This window comes from Chionomys nivalis, chromosome X, assembly GCF_950005125.1.
Source record: "Chionomys nivalis chromosome X, mChiNiv1.1, whole genome shotgun sequence".
Taxonomy (NCBI): domain Eukaryota; kingdom Metazoa; phylum Chordata; class Mammalia; order Rodentia; family Cricetidae; genus Chionomys; species Chionomys nivalis.
Window position 1 is genome coordinate 107,984,187 of NC_080112.1, and position 17,435 is coordinate 108,001,621.

The 17,435-nt window shown below is 45.6% G+C and overlaps 1 protein-coding gene across 3 annotated transcripts in view; it reads right to left on the reverse strand.

The window, feature by feature from the left end:
- Bcorl1 (BCL6 corepressor like 1) overlaps window positions 1-17,435 on the reverse strand; it is a 68,381-nt gene that overhangs the window by 34,278 nt on the left and 16,668 nt on the right. For all 3 annotated transcript variants that reach the window (XM_057760098.1, XM_057760097.1, XM_057760099.1), the window contains exons 2-4: window positions 13,781-13,910; window positions 7,000-7,090; window positions 3,460-6,762 (exon numbers count right to left, since the gene is read on the reverse strand). In XM_057760098.1, the coding sequence (XP_057616081.1) occupies window positions 3,460-6,762; window positions 7,000-7,090; window positions 13,781-13,866 (3,480 nt within the window). In that variant the 5' untranslated portion in view covers window positions 13,867-13,910. The remainder of the gene's footprint in view (window positions 1-3,459; window positions 6,763-6,999; window positions 7,091-13,780; window positions 13,911-17,435) is intronic.

Sequence of the window (17,435 nt, forward strand, 5' to 3'; positions counted from 1 at the left end):
CATACTAACTCAAGGGATGCCACTACCAGGCCACCCTGCAAAATAGTTCATTTATACCTGCAGTAAGAAAGATAGAGCTGGGACTGCTGGCCCTCAGATCTGGGCCTTTTCTTATCAGCCTTCAAAAATCTCCTCCCCTATTGGCTGTCTCTTCAACTGTTGCTGCTCAGTCCCATTCCCATCCACTGCTGGTTTATCAGATTACACACCACAGGAACTTTACCCCAAAGCCACAGATTTTTCACAAGCTTTCAGGTCCCTCTATGATACTAAACAAAAATGGGATAAATCGGGTGGTGGTGGCACACACCTTTAATCCCAGCATTTGGGAGGCAGAGGAAGGTAGATCTCTGTGAGTTCAAAGCCAGCCTGGCCTACAGAGTGAGTTCCAGTATAGCCAAGCTTACAGAAAAAAAAATCACCTCAAAAAACAGAAACAAACAAAAAAAGAATGGGATAAGATCGTTGTTTCTAGTACTGTGGATGTAGGGAATGTGAAATTATTAAGTTTTAAAACAGGAAGCATTAAACATACTCAGTCAGCTGGGTATGGTGGCGCACGCCTTTAATCCCAGCACTCAAGAGGCAGAGGCAAGTGGATCTCTGAGTTCGAGGCCACCCTGGTCTACAGAGCGTGTTCCAGGACAGCCAGGGCTATGCAGAGAAATCCTATCTCAAAAACTAAAATACAAACAAAGAGCAACAACAAAACCAAAAATAACCAAAACAAAACAACAAAAACTTTGAAGTTATGTGGTGGTCAATCTTGATTTGTCAACTTGGCTAAATTGACAAACTGCTATGTAACTATGGGTGTATCTGTGGTTTTTTTTGCCCCAGAGAGAATTAACTAAGAAAGGAAGAGACCTGCCATAAAGGTAGGGAACATCATACCAACCACAAGCCGAGGACTCAGATGGAAAAGTGATGGGCTGAGAAGGTAGTTCAGTAGGTCAAGTACTTGCCACAAGAGCATGAGGACCTGAGTTTCATCACCAGAAAAATACTAAGTGGGGTAGCTTTCAACCCCAGCACTAGGGAAGCAGAGCTAGGTGCATCCCTCAACAACTGTATTATAATTGGTGAGCTCCTGGTTCCAGAGAAAGACCCTGTCTCAGAGCACAAAATAGACAGCTAACGAAAAATCACATCCAAGACTGACCTTGGGCCTACACAGATACCTGGGGACATGTACACCCACACACAAGAGCACACCTAACCACAAAATAGGAAAATGGGAGCCCAGTACTGCCGACATCCAATTGTATTTGCAGTCTCTCTTTCTCTCCCTCTCTTCTTCCTTCCATTTTGGCTGCCACAGGCTTGCTGTTCTACTCCACTACACTCTTCCCACTATGAGGGACTGAAATCTCTAAATCCGTGAACCAAAACAAACTATTCTTCTCTCATTGTTTTCTCAGCTACTTAGTCACTAGGATGAAGACTGACACTTTTTCCCCTAATCACATCTGTATCACCTTCCAGTACAGTTATCAAACCTCAGTTCCAGCAAAGAAGATGACAGCTCTCTCACTAATATTTGAGGGGAAAGAACCCTCAATTCTCCAGGTACAGGCATTACCCATTACTCAGCGGAGGACTAAGCTGAATGAAACTCAAGTCACTGCTAGTTCCTATGAACCAAAGTGTCAAGAAACAAAGACCTAGAGAGAAAGGAGGAAAATGAAGATGACTGCTTAAAATCTGGCCTTCAGGTCCATTCCAAAGAACAACTATTTTAAGTCAGGAGAAATAAAGTTCAATACACTACAACTTGAACATGTCCTATTTATTTCTAAATATTGTTTTTAGTTGCCTCTTTTGAGTATAGATCATTAACTTTTACATCCTAAAGTAGACATAACAGAACATCTAGAAGAGATTTCTATTTGTACCTTCTGCCAGGGAAGCAGTGAAAGTAAAAATATATGATGCACTCCAACTACACAAGAAGTTGGGAGGATGTAGAATCAAGATCAGTGTTCAGGTTAACAGAGTTAACAAGAATAAAGGATAAGCAGCATCAAATGAAACATAATTCTTTGGCAGGCAAGATGCATTAGCAGGTAAAGCTGCTTGCTGCTACACAAAATGATCTGAGTTCAATCCTTGGTGCCTACTCGGTACAAAGAGAACTGCTGAAATTGTTCACTGACCTCCATAGAGATGCTGCAGCACGCATGTGCCATACATATATGCACACAAATAAATATAAATGCAATAATAATTTTGAAAAAACACAATTTAAGCAAGCAACAGAAACCTAGTCTGCCTCTCGGCCACTCCTAGCAATGGGCTGTTTTGAATTAATGCCTCATTTTATCTTAGTTATCAGTCACGTGTTTCTCAACAAAATGTGACCTAACAAAACACCTGGATTATTTGGTTTCCAAAGTGTGGGGGGGACTGGAAGTGCTGGTTGCCTTCGCCTTATCCTGTAACTTTATTCTCTGCTCCACTCATTTTTCAATTGGCCTATTGAACTAATCATCTCCTACAGGAAGAGCTATCTATGCCTACCTATCATTAAGTCAACATGGCAAGACATAAGCTCCACGAGGGCAGGAGTCCTTCTATTTGTGATACTAAAAACAAAAGGAGCCACTGACACCAACTGAGTGCTTAATTATGTGCCAAGTACTATTTTAAGCAGTTGTACACCATCTCATCAATTTTAACAGCTTTACTGAGCTAAGCTGTACAATTTGCTTACTTACATGTACAATGTAATTGTTTTTAGTGTAAACACAGAATTGTGTAACTATCACCATTGGTCTCCTATAGGAACTATCTCATCACCCTGAACAGAAACCCATTAATTGGTTACTCAACAAATCTCCTAGCCCTAGACAACTATCAGGCTACTTTTTCTCTTATCAATTTGCCCATTCTGGATATTTCATATCAACATCTCACTTAACCTTTCCACCAACCCTCAGAATAAATACTATTATTTGTCTCATTGCAGAGATGAAGGAACTGAGGGTAAGAGGGATTAACTAGCAAGCTTTATCTTAATCAATGTCACAGAGCTAGAAAGAAGTAGGGCCAAAAAGACCCTATCAAAAAGTTCCTTCCTTCCCTGGGCCCCAAACTGCCAAGGCCAGTGGTCCATCATCTTTAAAGGACCAGGAAGAACTGGTCCTTGGGGAAAAGTCTGTGATTAAGTGATTTCCTTCGCCAGTATGTTCTTCTGCTTTCCAGCTTTATCTAGGACAATGGCTTCCCTGGCCAAGGATGAAATCATTTCCTATATCCTATGGAACGAGCTTTGCCCTTTCCAGGTAAAAAATATAGAGAGACCACAAATTAAAAGCTCTGTCTATTCATCAGCTCTGTTCACACAGTTAAGCAGTTCAAGAACACTGTCTAGGAGTCGGGAGGGAGGGAGTCAAATTCAGCAGAGACCCACAAGCGAAGCAGACCATCAGGAGTTCTCAGCCATACACTGGTACCGACCTTGGATCCCAGGGAACTCTGGACCACGGGCTTATCATGTGGCTGTGGTGGTGGTGGTGGTGGCTGCTGCTGCTGTTGCTGCTGTGGCTCTTCCTCAGTTTCCTTTTCTTTGTTACACTTCACCTTTTTGGGTGGCAGAGATTCTGTCTCTTCATCTGGTTGCCAACTGTTCTTGCAAGTAAAGACCCCAACGCTTTCCCGCTTGACTCGAGTTTGCCCAGCTTTAGCCCGAGCCTCAGCCAGGCCCCTCTGGGGAACTGCTGGGAGACCATCAGCCCGGAAGCAGTTGGCTAAATTGAAGACCACATCACCATCCACTTTCTCCATTTTCACCCGCCCCAGATCCACCTGACTTCCAAGCTGTGAAAGGTCTGTGCTGGGGCCCCTCTTGCTGCTTGGAACCACATCTAAAACAAGTTCCTTAGAGTGGCTGTCATGAGGTAGCAAAGGCAGCTCAGGCATCTTGCACAAGTTCTGGGGTGTGGCCAGGACCAGCTCATGGGACATATAGGTAGCAAGCACTTGGTTTTTAGGCTTTGTGTCTCCCGCCAGCTTCAGGCCACAGGCTGCCTGGGGGCCTTCCATCTTAGGAGTACTATCAGAGCAGAGGTGGTTCTCAGATTCTTCAGGTCCCTGATTCACTCCAATGTCCCCACTGCTAGGCTGAACAGACAGCGCCAGGGTCCCTGTCTGAGGGCTGAGAGTCAAGAGGACAGGATTGACTTGTTCTTCATAAGGCTTGGCAGCAATTCGGCAAGTTTTGTTCTTTGTGACAGCATCCTGTTCTGAAGCAAAGGGGCCCCCAGGCCGTGGCTGCCCCTCAGGAAGTCCATGAACAGCTTCATTGGAGCCAAGAGATGACACACCAGAAAACTCAGAAACAATGCTGGTGGGCCTGATAGGCACCCCCTGATTGGGGGTTAGTTGCCCGGCACTGGAAATGCCAATAGAAAGCAGGGATGCTTGGTGGTATGGTGACCAGCCAACAGGCAGGACCTGGGTGCTAGTGGGTTTCCCATTGACAGAACATCGTGGGTACATATTTGCCAGCCCTGTAGGTTTCCATAAAGATAGCTCCTTGGTTTGGCACCCTGGCAGTCCAGGGGCAATGCGGGCTGGGGTATAACGGGATTTGACTGTGCTTTGCTGTCCCTCAGCACCAGCCTGGCTGCCTTTCTTGCCACAAGTGGCACCAGTGCTCTTAGGCTCTCCTTGATCAATGATGGAGATAGGCTCCTGCTTGGGGAAATGGCGAGGATCTCGATTAAGGCCCAGGTTAGGGTCCTTGTTCAACAGCAGGGATGCAGGCACTGGGTTGGCCACTCCCACATATGTGCCAGGAATGGTGCTGATCAGAGCAGTTGAGTTTTTTACCCAGGTGCTTGGGTCTCCATTCCTCACCATCTCAGGAAAGATAACAAAAGGTGAAGAAGTGGAGCCCAGGCAGGAAGTGACATTGCTGCCAGCAGCCTGAGTTGTGCGCTGAGACCTAGACAGGACTGTGGAAAGGAGGGCCTTGCTGCTGGTGTGCACAGGGGTCAAAACAGGCATGGGAGGTGTTTTACGCTGGTTCGGCAATGGAAGCTTCTGACGGTTGGACTTGGAAGAGAGGTCAAGAGGCATCTCACTGCACTCGGGTGGAGAGGCCATCTCTCTCTCCAGTTGTGGAGGTGACTTGAGAGGAGAGAAGGTAACAGAAGTTCCTTCTGTTTGTTGCTCGGTGCCCCCTGGCATCTTGGAGGGGTGTGGTGGGACTGAGTTCCCGCTGGGGGCTGGCAGCAAAGGTTGAGAAGTTGGAAGCACCTTGGCAGAAGCAGTGGTGAGAGAGGTATCTGCCAAAGGTCCAGGGACCCCATCAGGAGCAGGCTGGGTGTTAGTGCTGCTGGATGGGGACGTACAGGAGAGCCTGTTCACCTCTAAAGAGACCAACTTCGAATCTGAAGCCAAAGGCCGGGCCACAGAAAATGCATATGGATAAGAGCGGAGCTCTGGGGAGGCCAACACACCCGGAAGACACCTATCCTGTAGGTAAGATGGCAGAACTGGGAGCGTGAGTGTGGAAGAGACTCCCAGAGTAGTTGGCAGTGTAGCCACACTGAGTGGCTGCCCACAACTCGGAGGTGGGATGTATACCAGCGGCTGGTTAGGGGTCAACACTGTCCCTGGCTGAAAAGACAGGGGGACTTTTTGCATAGCTGGTGCCTGAGCTGCAGGAAAACACACTCGACTCAAACTGAAGGAGGCTGGAATGGGTGCTGAGGTGGGGATGGCAGCTGGTGTGGCAGCCGGCATGGGCGTGGGGGCTGGAGTAAAGATTGGGGCCGGGGTGGGTGCAGGCACCGGTGTAGGAGCAAAAGCAGGGATAAGGGTGGGGGTAGAAGGTGGGCCAGAAGATGGGGTTGGAGTGGGCATTGGCACAGATGGAGGGGCAGGAGCTGCTGGAGGCGTGGATGCTGGCATGGGAGCTAGAACCGGAGTTGGGACAGAAGCAAGGACCAAAGTGGGAGCTGAAGGAGGCACAGGAGCCTGGATCAGGGCCAAGGGAGGTGCAGAAACAGAGACAGTGAGAGGAGTAGGAGCAGGAGCCGACAGTGGCACTGGGACTGAGTGGGGAGCAGAGGCTGACACAGGCACCAAGACAGAGGCTGACACAGAGAGAGGGTTTGAATCAGAGATGAGAGTAGGCACCGAGGGCGGTGCTGGAGCTAGAGCGGGCACTGGTGCTAGGGGAGGAGAAGGAGCTGAAGCCGATGTGGCAACCTGGACTGGAACTAGTCCTGAGTGGGGCACCGGGGCTGGGACAGAAAGGGGAACTTGGAATGGATCGGGAACTGATGGGGTCACAGAGGCCGACCCAGGGGCAGGAGGGCAGATAGGTGCCGGAAGCTGACTGAAGTTAGTGGTAACTAGAGGCAGGGTTCCCTCCACAGGGACTCCAGTTCCGAGAGTTGCCAAAATAAAAGTGTTCTTCTCCCCAACACTGTGCCGAGAGTCCAAAGCCTTTACCCCGGCTGGCGAGCAGTCAACCTGTTTGCTCATTTGGGTGCTTAGGGGAGTCCAGGAGCAATTGGCCCTGCTATGGCTGGCCTCAGTGCTATCAGGAGTGGGCAGCTTAAGCCCGTCTCCTGGGCTGCTCAGTGGCATCAGGAGGCCCTCCGCCTCTCCTGCATTCCCAACATAGTCCATTTTTGGCTGGGGATCATCAGGCTGATCTTGTGACCTGTGCCCAAGTTTTTCTGTTGTACTGCCATCTGGGTTTGCCCCCCGGGCATTGCTGCCACTTCCAACTGCTGTGAGCTCCACCTGCAATGAAAGAACAGCATGCCCATCTTAGCAAGCTCCCAGCAGCTGATCCAAGTATCCAGAGGCCTAAGAGGTAACTGCTGGTCCTTTCTGCAACTCAACCAACTGCAAAGTACCAATGTACCAATTTCTATCTCATCTAGAGCAACATCTGTCTTCTTGCTGCCATTCTCAGCCATATACCCCCGGAAAGTTCACTCTTTGATGGGCAACATATAACAAAACATAGATCCTTACCTTGGAAAAACTGCTGCTGACACAAAACTCCTGAGATCCAAAGTGCTGGCAGTCACCTGTCGTGGATTCCTCATCAGAAAGAGGTGCTCTTCTGGCAGGGAAGACACAACCAGAAAAGGGACATAAGGCTCAGACTTAGGCCACTAACACTTTCTCTAGATGGCCCTGCTTCTCTGCCTTCCCACAAAACCCTCCTATCTCACTTTCCATGGTGGCTTCAGGGGATAGCAGAATACTAAGGGGATCAAAGACGCAAAGCAGTCACTGCATGTGGCTTTGCAAGTTCTTCAATAGGAGCCTTGTCTGACCAGAATTTGGGGCTACTTATCCTGCTTTCTAGTGTTCTCACAAAAAGTGTGGGAGAACCCCATCTTAGTACCTTCTCCTTTGCCCTGGAGCTTACCCATCAAGGTGACCATTTCAATCTAGGAATACAGGGCATCATCAAAACAGAGATAGATGTGACCCATAAGCCTCAACGGCATGCAAATTCATTTCATTTTAAATCTCAGCTTGTTTCAAGTCTATATGGGAAGTGCCATATTAGGGTAAATCTCTTCCAAAACAAATCACCATTCCCACTGTGTTTAAGTCTAGTCCAAATCTGAATCCCCTGTTCATCCAGCGGTCCCGGGCATGCCTGGAGACTGTACACATTCACATTTACCAGCACATACAATGACACTGATTTGAGGCTATCTGGTCACTGACACTAAGAGGCTCTTTAAAAATACTACATTTAGGGGCTGGAGAGATGGCTCAGAGGTTAAGAGCATTGCCTGCTCTACCAAAGGTCCTGAGTTCAATTCCCAGCAACCACATGGTGGCTCACAACCATCTATAATGGGGTCTGGTGCCCTCTTCTGGCCTGCCGGCATACACACAGACAGAATATTGTATACATAATAATAAAAAAAAAAATACTACATTTAGCCAAGCATGTGTCATGTGTTTGTAATTTGAACACTTAGGAAGTGGAGACCGGAAGGTAAGGAACTCAAAATTAGTTGGGCTACAGGAGACCCAGTCTCAAACAACAGCTAAATGGAGTAAATGTGGCGGTGATCCGCATCTTTTTAAATCCTGGCACTCAGGAGGCAGAGGCAGGTGGATTTGAGTTCAAGGCCAGCCTAGGCTCTGGTCTACGTAAGGAATTTCAAGTCCTTAGCAAGGCTACATCATAAGACCCTATCTTAATTTAAACATGGCAAAACGATACAACAAAAAAATGAACAAATACTTCTTTCTCTCCAAAGGAATGGTTCTAGAACTCTACCTGGCTCCAGCCAGCATCTTCCCATCTCATACATAATACACAGGGAGCACCTTCCCTTCAACCTCTCTGTACCACCACATTTCCTCCCTTCCCAAAGGGAGCCCCTCAAAGCCACGGACTTCATGTTCACATTGGTATGGGCCATAAGTAAAGGCTTAAGGCCAGAAAGCTGCGGCTCAAAGGAGAAAAACCCCCACCTGTTCATAAAGAACTCTCTAAATTCAGGTAAGAATCTTCAAAAATGTTACAGTTGACAAAGCAAATAAAAGGATAAAACTGCTAAAGTTGAAGGACAAACACCCAGTCAAAGTTTGGTACTCTAAGTGCAGCAGGAACACACTGCCCCTGCACTAGGGAGCATATCAATAGGGCAGCCGCCAGGGTGGGAGTGGCTGCAGAGGAGGTGGGGGTCAAAAAACAAAGCTGCAGCAAGTTTTCTTGGTGGGCAAAGCATAAGACTGCTCTGCCTGCTCTTTGTTTGATTTTGCCTGCCATCTTTGGAGCCCTGCCAGAGATCCAATACAGCCTGTGAAGAAAAGTCAGCCCCTGCCTTACCAACCACTCTAGTCTAAAGGTATTTGGGGTGCCTGCAGCCAACTCCAACAAGGAGGAGTACCCTGCAAATAACTCTCTCCCTCTGACTGAAACAGGGACTCCCAAATTGTACCTGGGGCAAAAGAACCAAAAATGGCAATGGGGATCAGAACAGTCCTCTCCCCATCTTTTCAGTGCTCCAGAAGGGGCTAACCAAGGGGGAAAGGCTTGTTCCCTTTAAAAATCAGCTAGGGTGGCAGAAGTGGGAGGGTTCCACAGCTGGAACAAACAGAATGACTGTGAGGCAAGGGCTTTGGAGGCAGTTGGGGGTCTTGAGGAAGGGGAGGGCCCCAAGGAAAGGGAAAACACACTTTTCACATCAACTCCCGAGAGACCAGAAAAGCAGGACCTATATGCACCAAGCCTTGGGCTGAAGAAGCATGTTCCAACTAGAATCACCAGGGATGGTTTAGGGGGAGGGCTGCGGGGGTGAGGGGGAAACAGCAGTCCCTGCCTCCAAAACTCCACATGGGAAGGCACTATTTGTTTACATTCTTTCCCCTTCTGACCATGCACCCTCCCCACTTGGTGGGCTGCTCCTTGGGCAGAAATCCTGCTTCGAAGCAGAAGCTATGTTCTTGCAAGCCAGCAATTACCAGGAAAGCCTAGAGTCAGGCAGAGAAGCGGGTGGTGGCAGCAGAAGCAGCACTTCTGGCTACTTCAGCCATGCCTAAGCCTCACCACCAGTCCCCAAGCTCTGGGAAAATGTGTGTGATGATGTTTCAAATCCTCTGAGGGGGATGCAAAGCTGAGCAAATATTTAAAAAACGCTCTGCTGAGAGGAGCCTGGGATCAGAAAGGCAGAGGCGGGGAGGGGGGCTGGGTCAACTGAGCAAGGTTATGGGGATATAGGTGAGGGGAAAATATAAGGAGATTCCCATCAGGACTAGAAATAAATTCTGTTTCTTCCCATTAGAAGCCAGCTGGTATGCTCAAGGCTTTGTTGAACTTAACCAAAATGAGCTGTTTTCCTAATTATTGAAGGCTAACACACCTGGACCTGTCATGCAGGCCCTTTTCAGTTCCTGTTGGTCTAGAATGCATGAGACCAGTATCTTACCAGCCCCGAGACTTTTCCTATTTGAAGTCTTACTGCTCCTCCAGGACCCCCTTTACTCCAGCCAAGGCCTTCCCCAAACACTCAAGGAAATATGGATATTGGCCTTCACCCCAAACTCCTAATTCATCTCTCCAGCCTGGGCTCAGGATGGTACTGTCCTCTGTCCTCTGATAGTGCCATGAAAATGCATCATTCTTGCATCGAGACTCCATAGGACTTGTTCACACCACACCTCAGCACTTACCTGCAATGTACTAAGATGTACTACTGGTTTGCTTTTGTATTGAATAAATACTTAATTAAATGCCAGAAGCAAGTAAGCTAATTTAGCTGGAGGTTTGACTATAAAGCTGACCAACCACCTGGAACAGTCAAAAAGGCAATGCCTCTAGGGAGGCAGAGGCAGGCAGATCTCTGGGAGTTCGAGACCAGCCTGGTCTACAAGAGCTAGTTCCGGGACGGGCACCAAAGCTACAGAGAAACCCTGTCTCAAAAAACCAAAAAAAAAAAAAAAAAAAAAGGCAATGCCTTCTGTTCTCAACCATATTTGATGAAGCTGGGCAGACTTCTACAATGTCATTTTAAGTTTATCCCCAAATACAGCTTTATACCTCAAAACTGTAAGGTCTACAGTAAGTTGGAAAGGATGAGGGAAGATGGTTTTTCCAGAGTAAAGCTGGGCTTGGTGGCACATGCTTGTAATCACAGTACTATGGAGGCTAAGACAGGAAGACTTTCTTCCCATGCTACATAGCAAGACTCTTGTTTGCAAAATGGGGGAGAGGGTGGGGACTGGAGAGATGGCTCAGCAGTTAAAAGAACTTGCTACTCTTTAAGGGACCTGAGTTTGATTCCCAACACTCACATGACGCTAACAACCATTTGCAAGTCCATTTCCAGGGCATCTGATGCCCTTTATTTGATCTTTATGGGTACCAGGCATACACATGGTGCACAGACATACATGCAGGCAAAACACCCATACACATAGAAAAAAATATATATATAAAGAGAGAAAAGACATATAGTATATGTGTAATATTAATTACCAGGCATGGTTACTCACACATGACATCCTAGCAGTTGGGCTGAAGCAGTAGGATTACTACAAGTCAGAGGTCTACCTAGGTTATAATAGTAAAATCCAGGCCAGCCTGGGCAGCAGGAAAGAGACACTGACTCAAAAAAAGAGCACATAGGGTGAGATTACATTTTGGAAATCAGCTGTAACATAGCTTAGACTGTGGTAAGAAGGCGACAAAGGGAAGATGGGATCAGAAATGACAATGTTTAAAAGGTCACCTTAACCACTGGGCATATTTGCTAATTTAGCATCTAAAGAAAGGTCTGTAAAAATAGAATTTCACATCTACTTCCAACTCCCTTCTTGGAAGGAATATAGCACAGACAGTGAACTAAGGTAATTTGTCCACTGTTTTTTAATTTCTCAGGTTAGCATACAACTGCCTGCTTTACTGAGACAGTCTCACTTATATAGCCAAGGCTAGCCTAAAACTTAATATGTAGCCCAGGCGCGGTCTCAAATCCACAGTATTCCTGCCTTAGCCTCCTGAGAACTGGGATTACAGCCATGAGTAACCACGCCTAGCTTGTGCACTAGCGTCTTGAAGGCTCAGGCTCACAGCTCTAAGTCAGCCTCAACTACTTATAACTAGAACAACATGGCTGACCAATGCGTACTCACAAATCACAACCACCACCTTGCCTTGCCAAAGATCATCTCTCAGAATGATCTGAGAACAGACCTCATGCACAAAGGAAAATCTTTTTCTTTCTGCTGTCTCCCAGAAGAATTTCACTTTATTTTCATTGGTTTTGATTTTTGTATTCTAAAATTAAATTTCTTTTTTAAATCCATCTCTAAATGCATTCCTCAGTACAAAAACCAAAAAGCTATCAGGTGCTAACGGAGTAAGAAAATAAAAGGGTTTATCCTTCTAAACTTAGTCTCAGACAAGTACATACTTCTCTAATTAGGAACTAAAGAAAAAAAATCAATATTTTTTTAAAAAAAATAAGTATACCTTTAATCCCAGCATTAAGGAGGCAGAGGCAGGTGGATCTCTGTGAGTTCCAAACCAACCTGGTCTACAGAGCTAGCTCCAGGACAGGCAGGGCTACACAAAGAAACCTTGTCTCGAAAAACCAAAACCAACCAACCACACAAACAAAAAACAAAAAACCCACAAACATGAAGCTGAGTATTCCTGAGTCCCAGTATTTTATCCCTAGAGCCACAAAATCCTAGTATATAAAAGCAAAAGTTATCATTCTTTCTTCCCTTCAAAATTATCAACATTACCTCTCCCAACACACGGACGGCTTTTAGGTTTACCAAAGAAACTCCAGTTGTATTTTTTTTTTACATTCATTGAGTTATTTGAGGTGTAGGGTAGCACTGGTGTGTCCATGTGGAGATCAGAGGACAACCTGTGGGACTTATTTTCTCCTTACAATTAATTGGTTCTGAGGATCAAACTCAGGTTGTCAGGCTTAGCAGCAAGCATCTTTACCCAGTGAACCATCTCAACTGACCTAAACCAGGCTCTTTATTTCTTTTTGAAGACACCAGATCTTAAACTGGAGGGAAAGTCCTATTGTAATTCCTATGGCGTATTTGAATTTAAATAGTCAATAGATTAAAATACCAGAACAATGCCTTGAAGTTGGAAAAGGTCTCATAACCACCACACAGAGCAATTTGGCCAGGAGTTATAAAAGGAAAATATAAACTCTGAAGGACAATTGGGTACCCTCGATATGAGGTATAATTTTTAAGAGGCCTCTCATGATCAACCAAAAATCAGAAAACTGAAACACACATACAAACCAGGCAGGCCTTAGCAACTCAATTTTATATTAAAACCTCATCTTCCTTGGATACTTCATAAGGTCTTCCTGACAAATTTTTGCTAGCTTCTTGATGCAGGAAGTACTGGCCCCCAAAACTCTGACGACCGGTTCCCACCTTAAAGCTGTATGATGAGGGGCTGGAGAGATGGGTCAGCAATTAAGAGTACACTGGCTTTTCCTCCAGAGGACCCAGGTTCAACTTCCAGCACCCCCTTGACAGCTCATAACTGCTTGTAACCCCAGTTTCAGAGAATCTGATATCTTCACACAGACGTACATGCAGGCAAAACATAACTACACATGAAATAAAAATAAATAAATTATATTTATTTAAAAAGCTACATGATCAACTTTCTTCTAAGCCCGGAACAAGAGACGAAAATATCTTACATGGAGTTTTAAGCAGCCAACTTTGACATAAAAAACAGAAACAGCGAGCACCTGAGCTTTTCTTTACTCCACAATCTGACAATTCTTTTTTTTTTTTTTCCCAGTGAGCCATCTCTCTGGCTTGTTTTAATATTTTATTTGAGATCCTATGCATTTAAAATTTTAGTGTTATATGCTATTTTGATATTAGTGGCAGTAATTTAGAAATAATGGGCTATATATACTTAGAATGGATGATTCTATTTCATCTGTATTTATTTATTTATTTGTTTGTTTATTTATTTATTTATTTATTTATTTATTTATTTAAGATTTCTGCCTCCTCCCCGCCACGGCCTCCCATTTCCCTCCCACTCCCCCAACCAACTCCCCCTCCCTCAGCAGCCCAAAGAGCAGTCCAATCTGACAATTCTTAATAACGACACAGATAATACTAGGTGGCAAAGGTCATCTGATGGCTTCCTCATTTTCATTGGAACAAGGACAGTGTGGCAAAGCAGGTGATCCCCATGATTGAGGAAAATTAGAAACAAACAGGAATCTTGTCCCCAAGTCCTACCCCCAAAAGTGACTAGGTACAGCTTTACCTCTCCTCGTTGAGGCCGCACATGCGAATCCGGTCAGAACTGGTCCAGTTGTGCACGCCGCTGTAGAGCGGTGCTGTAGAGATCATGACAGCCACTCACTGCCAGATAGGATCCACTGCGGCCACTCCCCCTGGGGAAAAGAATGCCAAAAAAATTAAAAATGAGAATAAGCATAGCCACTTTTGCCACCTTTTACACTGAAACACTTCATTTAAGGTAATCATGGCATCAAAACGCTGAAGTGATCACTCTTACAAGCCAGCCTGCTATGGAAATGAAGGTCCAAAGAAGGAAAAGATCACACCAGTTTTCCAGTAATCTACATTTCAAGATACAGACAAGGACACCGCAATCACCCTGAGTGATTTTTAAATTATCTTCAAAGGCACATATGCTTGAATGTTTTGAGGAAATTCAATCTACCGTATCCAGTTGAGGGACAGTATATTCTCGAATACATTTAGCCCAAGCAACCCAGTCAGAGTGCTGCGTCCATACCTGAGCAACAAGTGCAGTGAAAGACAACTGGGGGTATTTTTCACAGCTGCTCTCTAATCTATGGATAGGGAAGGATCTGAGTGACACAGTCAATTTAAGCTCTCCAGAGGAAGCACACACTTTCTTTATAAACCTTTCAAAAGTATCCTGCTCTGCGTCCAAGTTGGTCACAATGTAACTATGGAAGGTGTGGAGAGCTCCCTCCAAATTAGATGCGATACTCCTTGTACTCTGGCCACAAACAAATGAATAAAAAACAAGCCTCCATCAAGCATGCATTTCTGTCCTCATCCTTTCCTATTAGTCTTTCTGCCCTGCCATGGCTTACTAACCCTTTCACGAGCCAGAGTCTATTTGTTATTGACAACCACTGCACAGCCATTTCATCTCTGACAGAAAAGGGGGTATCAAGGAAAATAGCCTCATTCAGTACGCCTGCTTTGTTAACCTATTAGCTAAAATTATCATTCACCAAAGTTCACCTGAACGGAGCCCTATGGTGATTAGAATTTTCTGCTGTTGTCTGTGTTCCAAAGAAGTCACAGTAATGTACAATCACATCAGAGATTTGCTCCATTTATCCTCTTTTCAATTTTCACAAATTGTTCATATTCAACATAATTTACTTACTCATTCAACAAACATTTGTCCTGTGTACTAGGGATTCAACAACTAAAAAAACTGGCAAAATTCATACCTGTAGAGTGCTTACATTCTAGAGAGGTGGTGACAGGAAGGACACTAAGCATATTACATTTTTCTGTCATAGTACATCCCAAACTACACATCATAGACTAAGGAGCATGCGTACAATGTCAGGGGGAGTAAGTGGAGGGGCTGATTCACAATAGGGTGATCAACATAGGCCTCACCAAGAGGAAAACATTTCAACAACCTAAGGGATATGAAGGAGTGAGTAATGTAGATACCTACAGGGAAGAACATTCCAGACAGAGGGAAGCAAAGTTCTCAAAGCAGGAGGAGGCTGCCTGCTCAGAGCAACAAAGAGCCAGGAAATCATCACAGTTGGATACAAGGAAGGTGGTAAGGAAAGAAGAGCGAGATATATCTCCCCACTGTTATCTTTGACTTCATCTTATCCTATCTCTGCGCCAGTCAAGGGGCTCTGTTGTCTTCGTCCCTTTCCTTTATACTTCTCCTGTCCTGTCTTTCCTGGCTCAGTGCTAGCTGGCTTCTGAGCATGCGCTCCTTCTGTTATCTACCCCAGAAACCTGGGTGTTCACTGAAGATGGGCTTTCCCCTTACTCCTTCCTTTTCTTCCTATCTCTTCCTCCTTTCTTTTTTCTCCTTCTTGTTCTCTCTCTTGCTCTCCTTGCTCTCGCCTCACTCTCATTCGTCTCTCCTATTGGTCTCTCAGATGTCTTGTGGCCCCTCCTCTTTTCTGCCAACTCTGAACACAGCCTCTTCCTTACTTTATCTCATCCTCAGTATTCCCGTTTCCTCTTCACTGTAATTCTTCCCTTCCCCCCTCCCTTGTTTCCCCTTCCATTCTTTCCCATCCCCACTTCTCCACCAACCCTATGCTTCTTTCCCCCTCTCATCTTTCAGCCTATCTCCCCTTCATTCTGGGTCTCTTTCTGTGTTTCTCCTTGCTGGGTACGCCAGCCTTGCCCTCCATCTCTCTCAGCAGTCACAATTCCAATTCACCTCTAGATGTACATGTATTTCTCTAATCCTGTCCTCTCTCCATAGGTCTAGACCAGAATTCCAGATGCCAGCAACTTGCTGTTGTTAACTGGATGCTCACTAAGCCTTTCAAATCCACCATATCTCAAACTGGACTCGTTATCTGTCCCTATAAATGTACTCCCCAGCCCATTCACCATGTCGTCACAGCAAGCTTCCTTAGTTATTAGCACCACCGTCCTCTCACTTGAAATATCTTCAACTCATCTCCCCATCACCCCGATGACCTCAGGTGTCAAGTCTAGATAAAGCCATCTCCCTTCCTCTTTCTGCACCTCTTGCCTCTGCCCTGGTACAGGCCTTCATCATCTCACCCCAGGAATATTATTCTGGCCTCTTAACTGCTCTCTCAGCAACCCATCGCTTGATTCCACAATCAATTCATCTTCTGAAATGCTGCTTCGATCAGACCTCCCTACTCTAGTCAAAAGCCATCAGAATCAAGCTAGCACTCAAGCCAGAATTCTTAGGACAGCCTTCAGGGCCCTTAGGAGCTGGCTTCAAACCTCCTCTGAACACTCTTCTGCTTTGTCCTACCGTTTGCCTGCCATCCTTGCCACCCCCAGCTCATCATCCAGTTTCAGGACTCTGCTGCTTCTTCACTTAAATGTCATTGTGTCATTCCCCCAGCCTCAGCTCAAGAACCGTTGACCCCTCCCATTCTGGTTCTCCTCAAACATTTCCTTCTTTCCTCTATTCTACCATGGGTTCTACTCTGCTATGAGTTAGCAGGGGAAATGGCATATCCGTCTCTCCACCACACGACCACTTATTAGACTTAAGGAGTAACATCCTTTTTCTGTCTTTAGTTTCTCTGCAATGTTTTACCCACAGTAAGGACTCCTCAGTAAATGCATGCTACATGGGACTGAATTCTAGATTATAACTGAGGTAATGACCCTGAGAAATCACAAGAAGCAAAATAAACCAAACTGAAAAAGTGACTACTATATTACTGCTTGCTCCAAAAAAAATTCCATATATTATCTATAATACATCTTTCAAGACTACATCAGTTCGGCCGGGCGGTGGTGGCGCACGCCTTTAATCCCAGCACTTGGGAGGCAGAGGCAGGCGGATCTCTGTGAGTTCGAGACCAGCCTGGTCTACAGAGCTAGTTCCAGGACAGGCTCCCAAACCACAGAGAAACCCTGTCTCGAAAAAAAAACGAAAAAAAAAAAAAAAAAAGACTACATCAGTTCACTATCTTTGCCCTGTTTTGTACCTCGAAATTGCAAGCAGCTGATGGGTATATAAACTCTATCACGATCCCATAAAGTTGGGATTGACCTCCTGCCCCCACCTCCCCGACTGTGGAAAAATCAGTCTTACCTCCATTTGCACTCCTATTCCCTTACTCCATATAAACTTGTGGTTTTTGACTTTTTCTTTACACTAGCTATAGCATATATAGCTTTCTCATTAAAAAAGAAAAATACAATCTTTAATA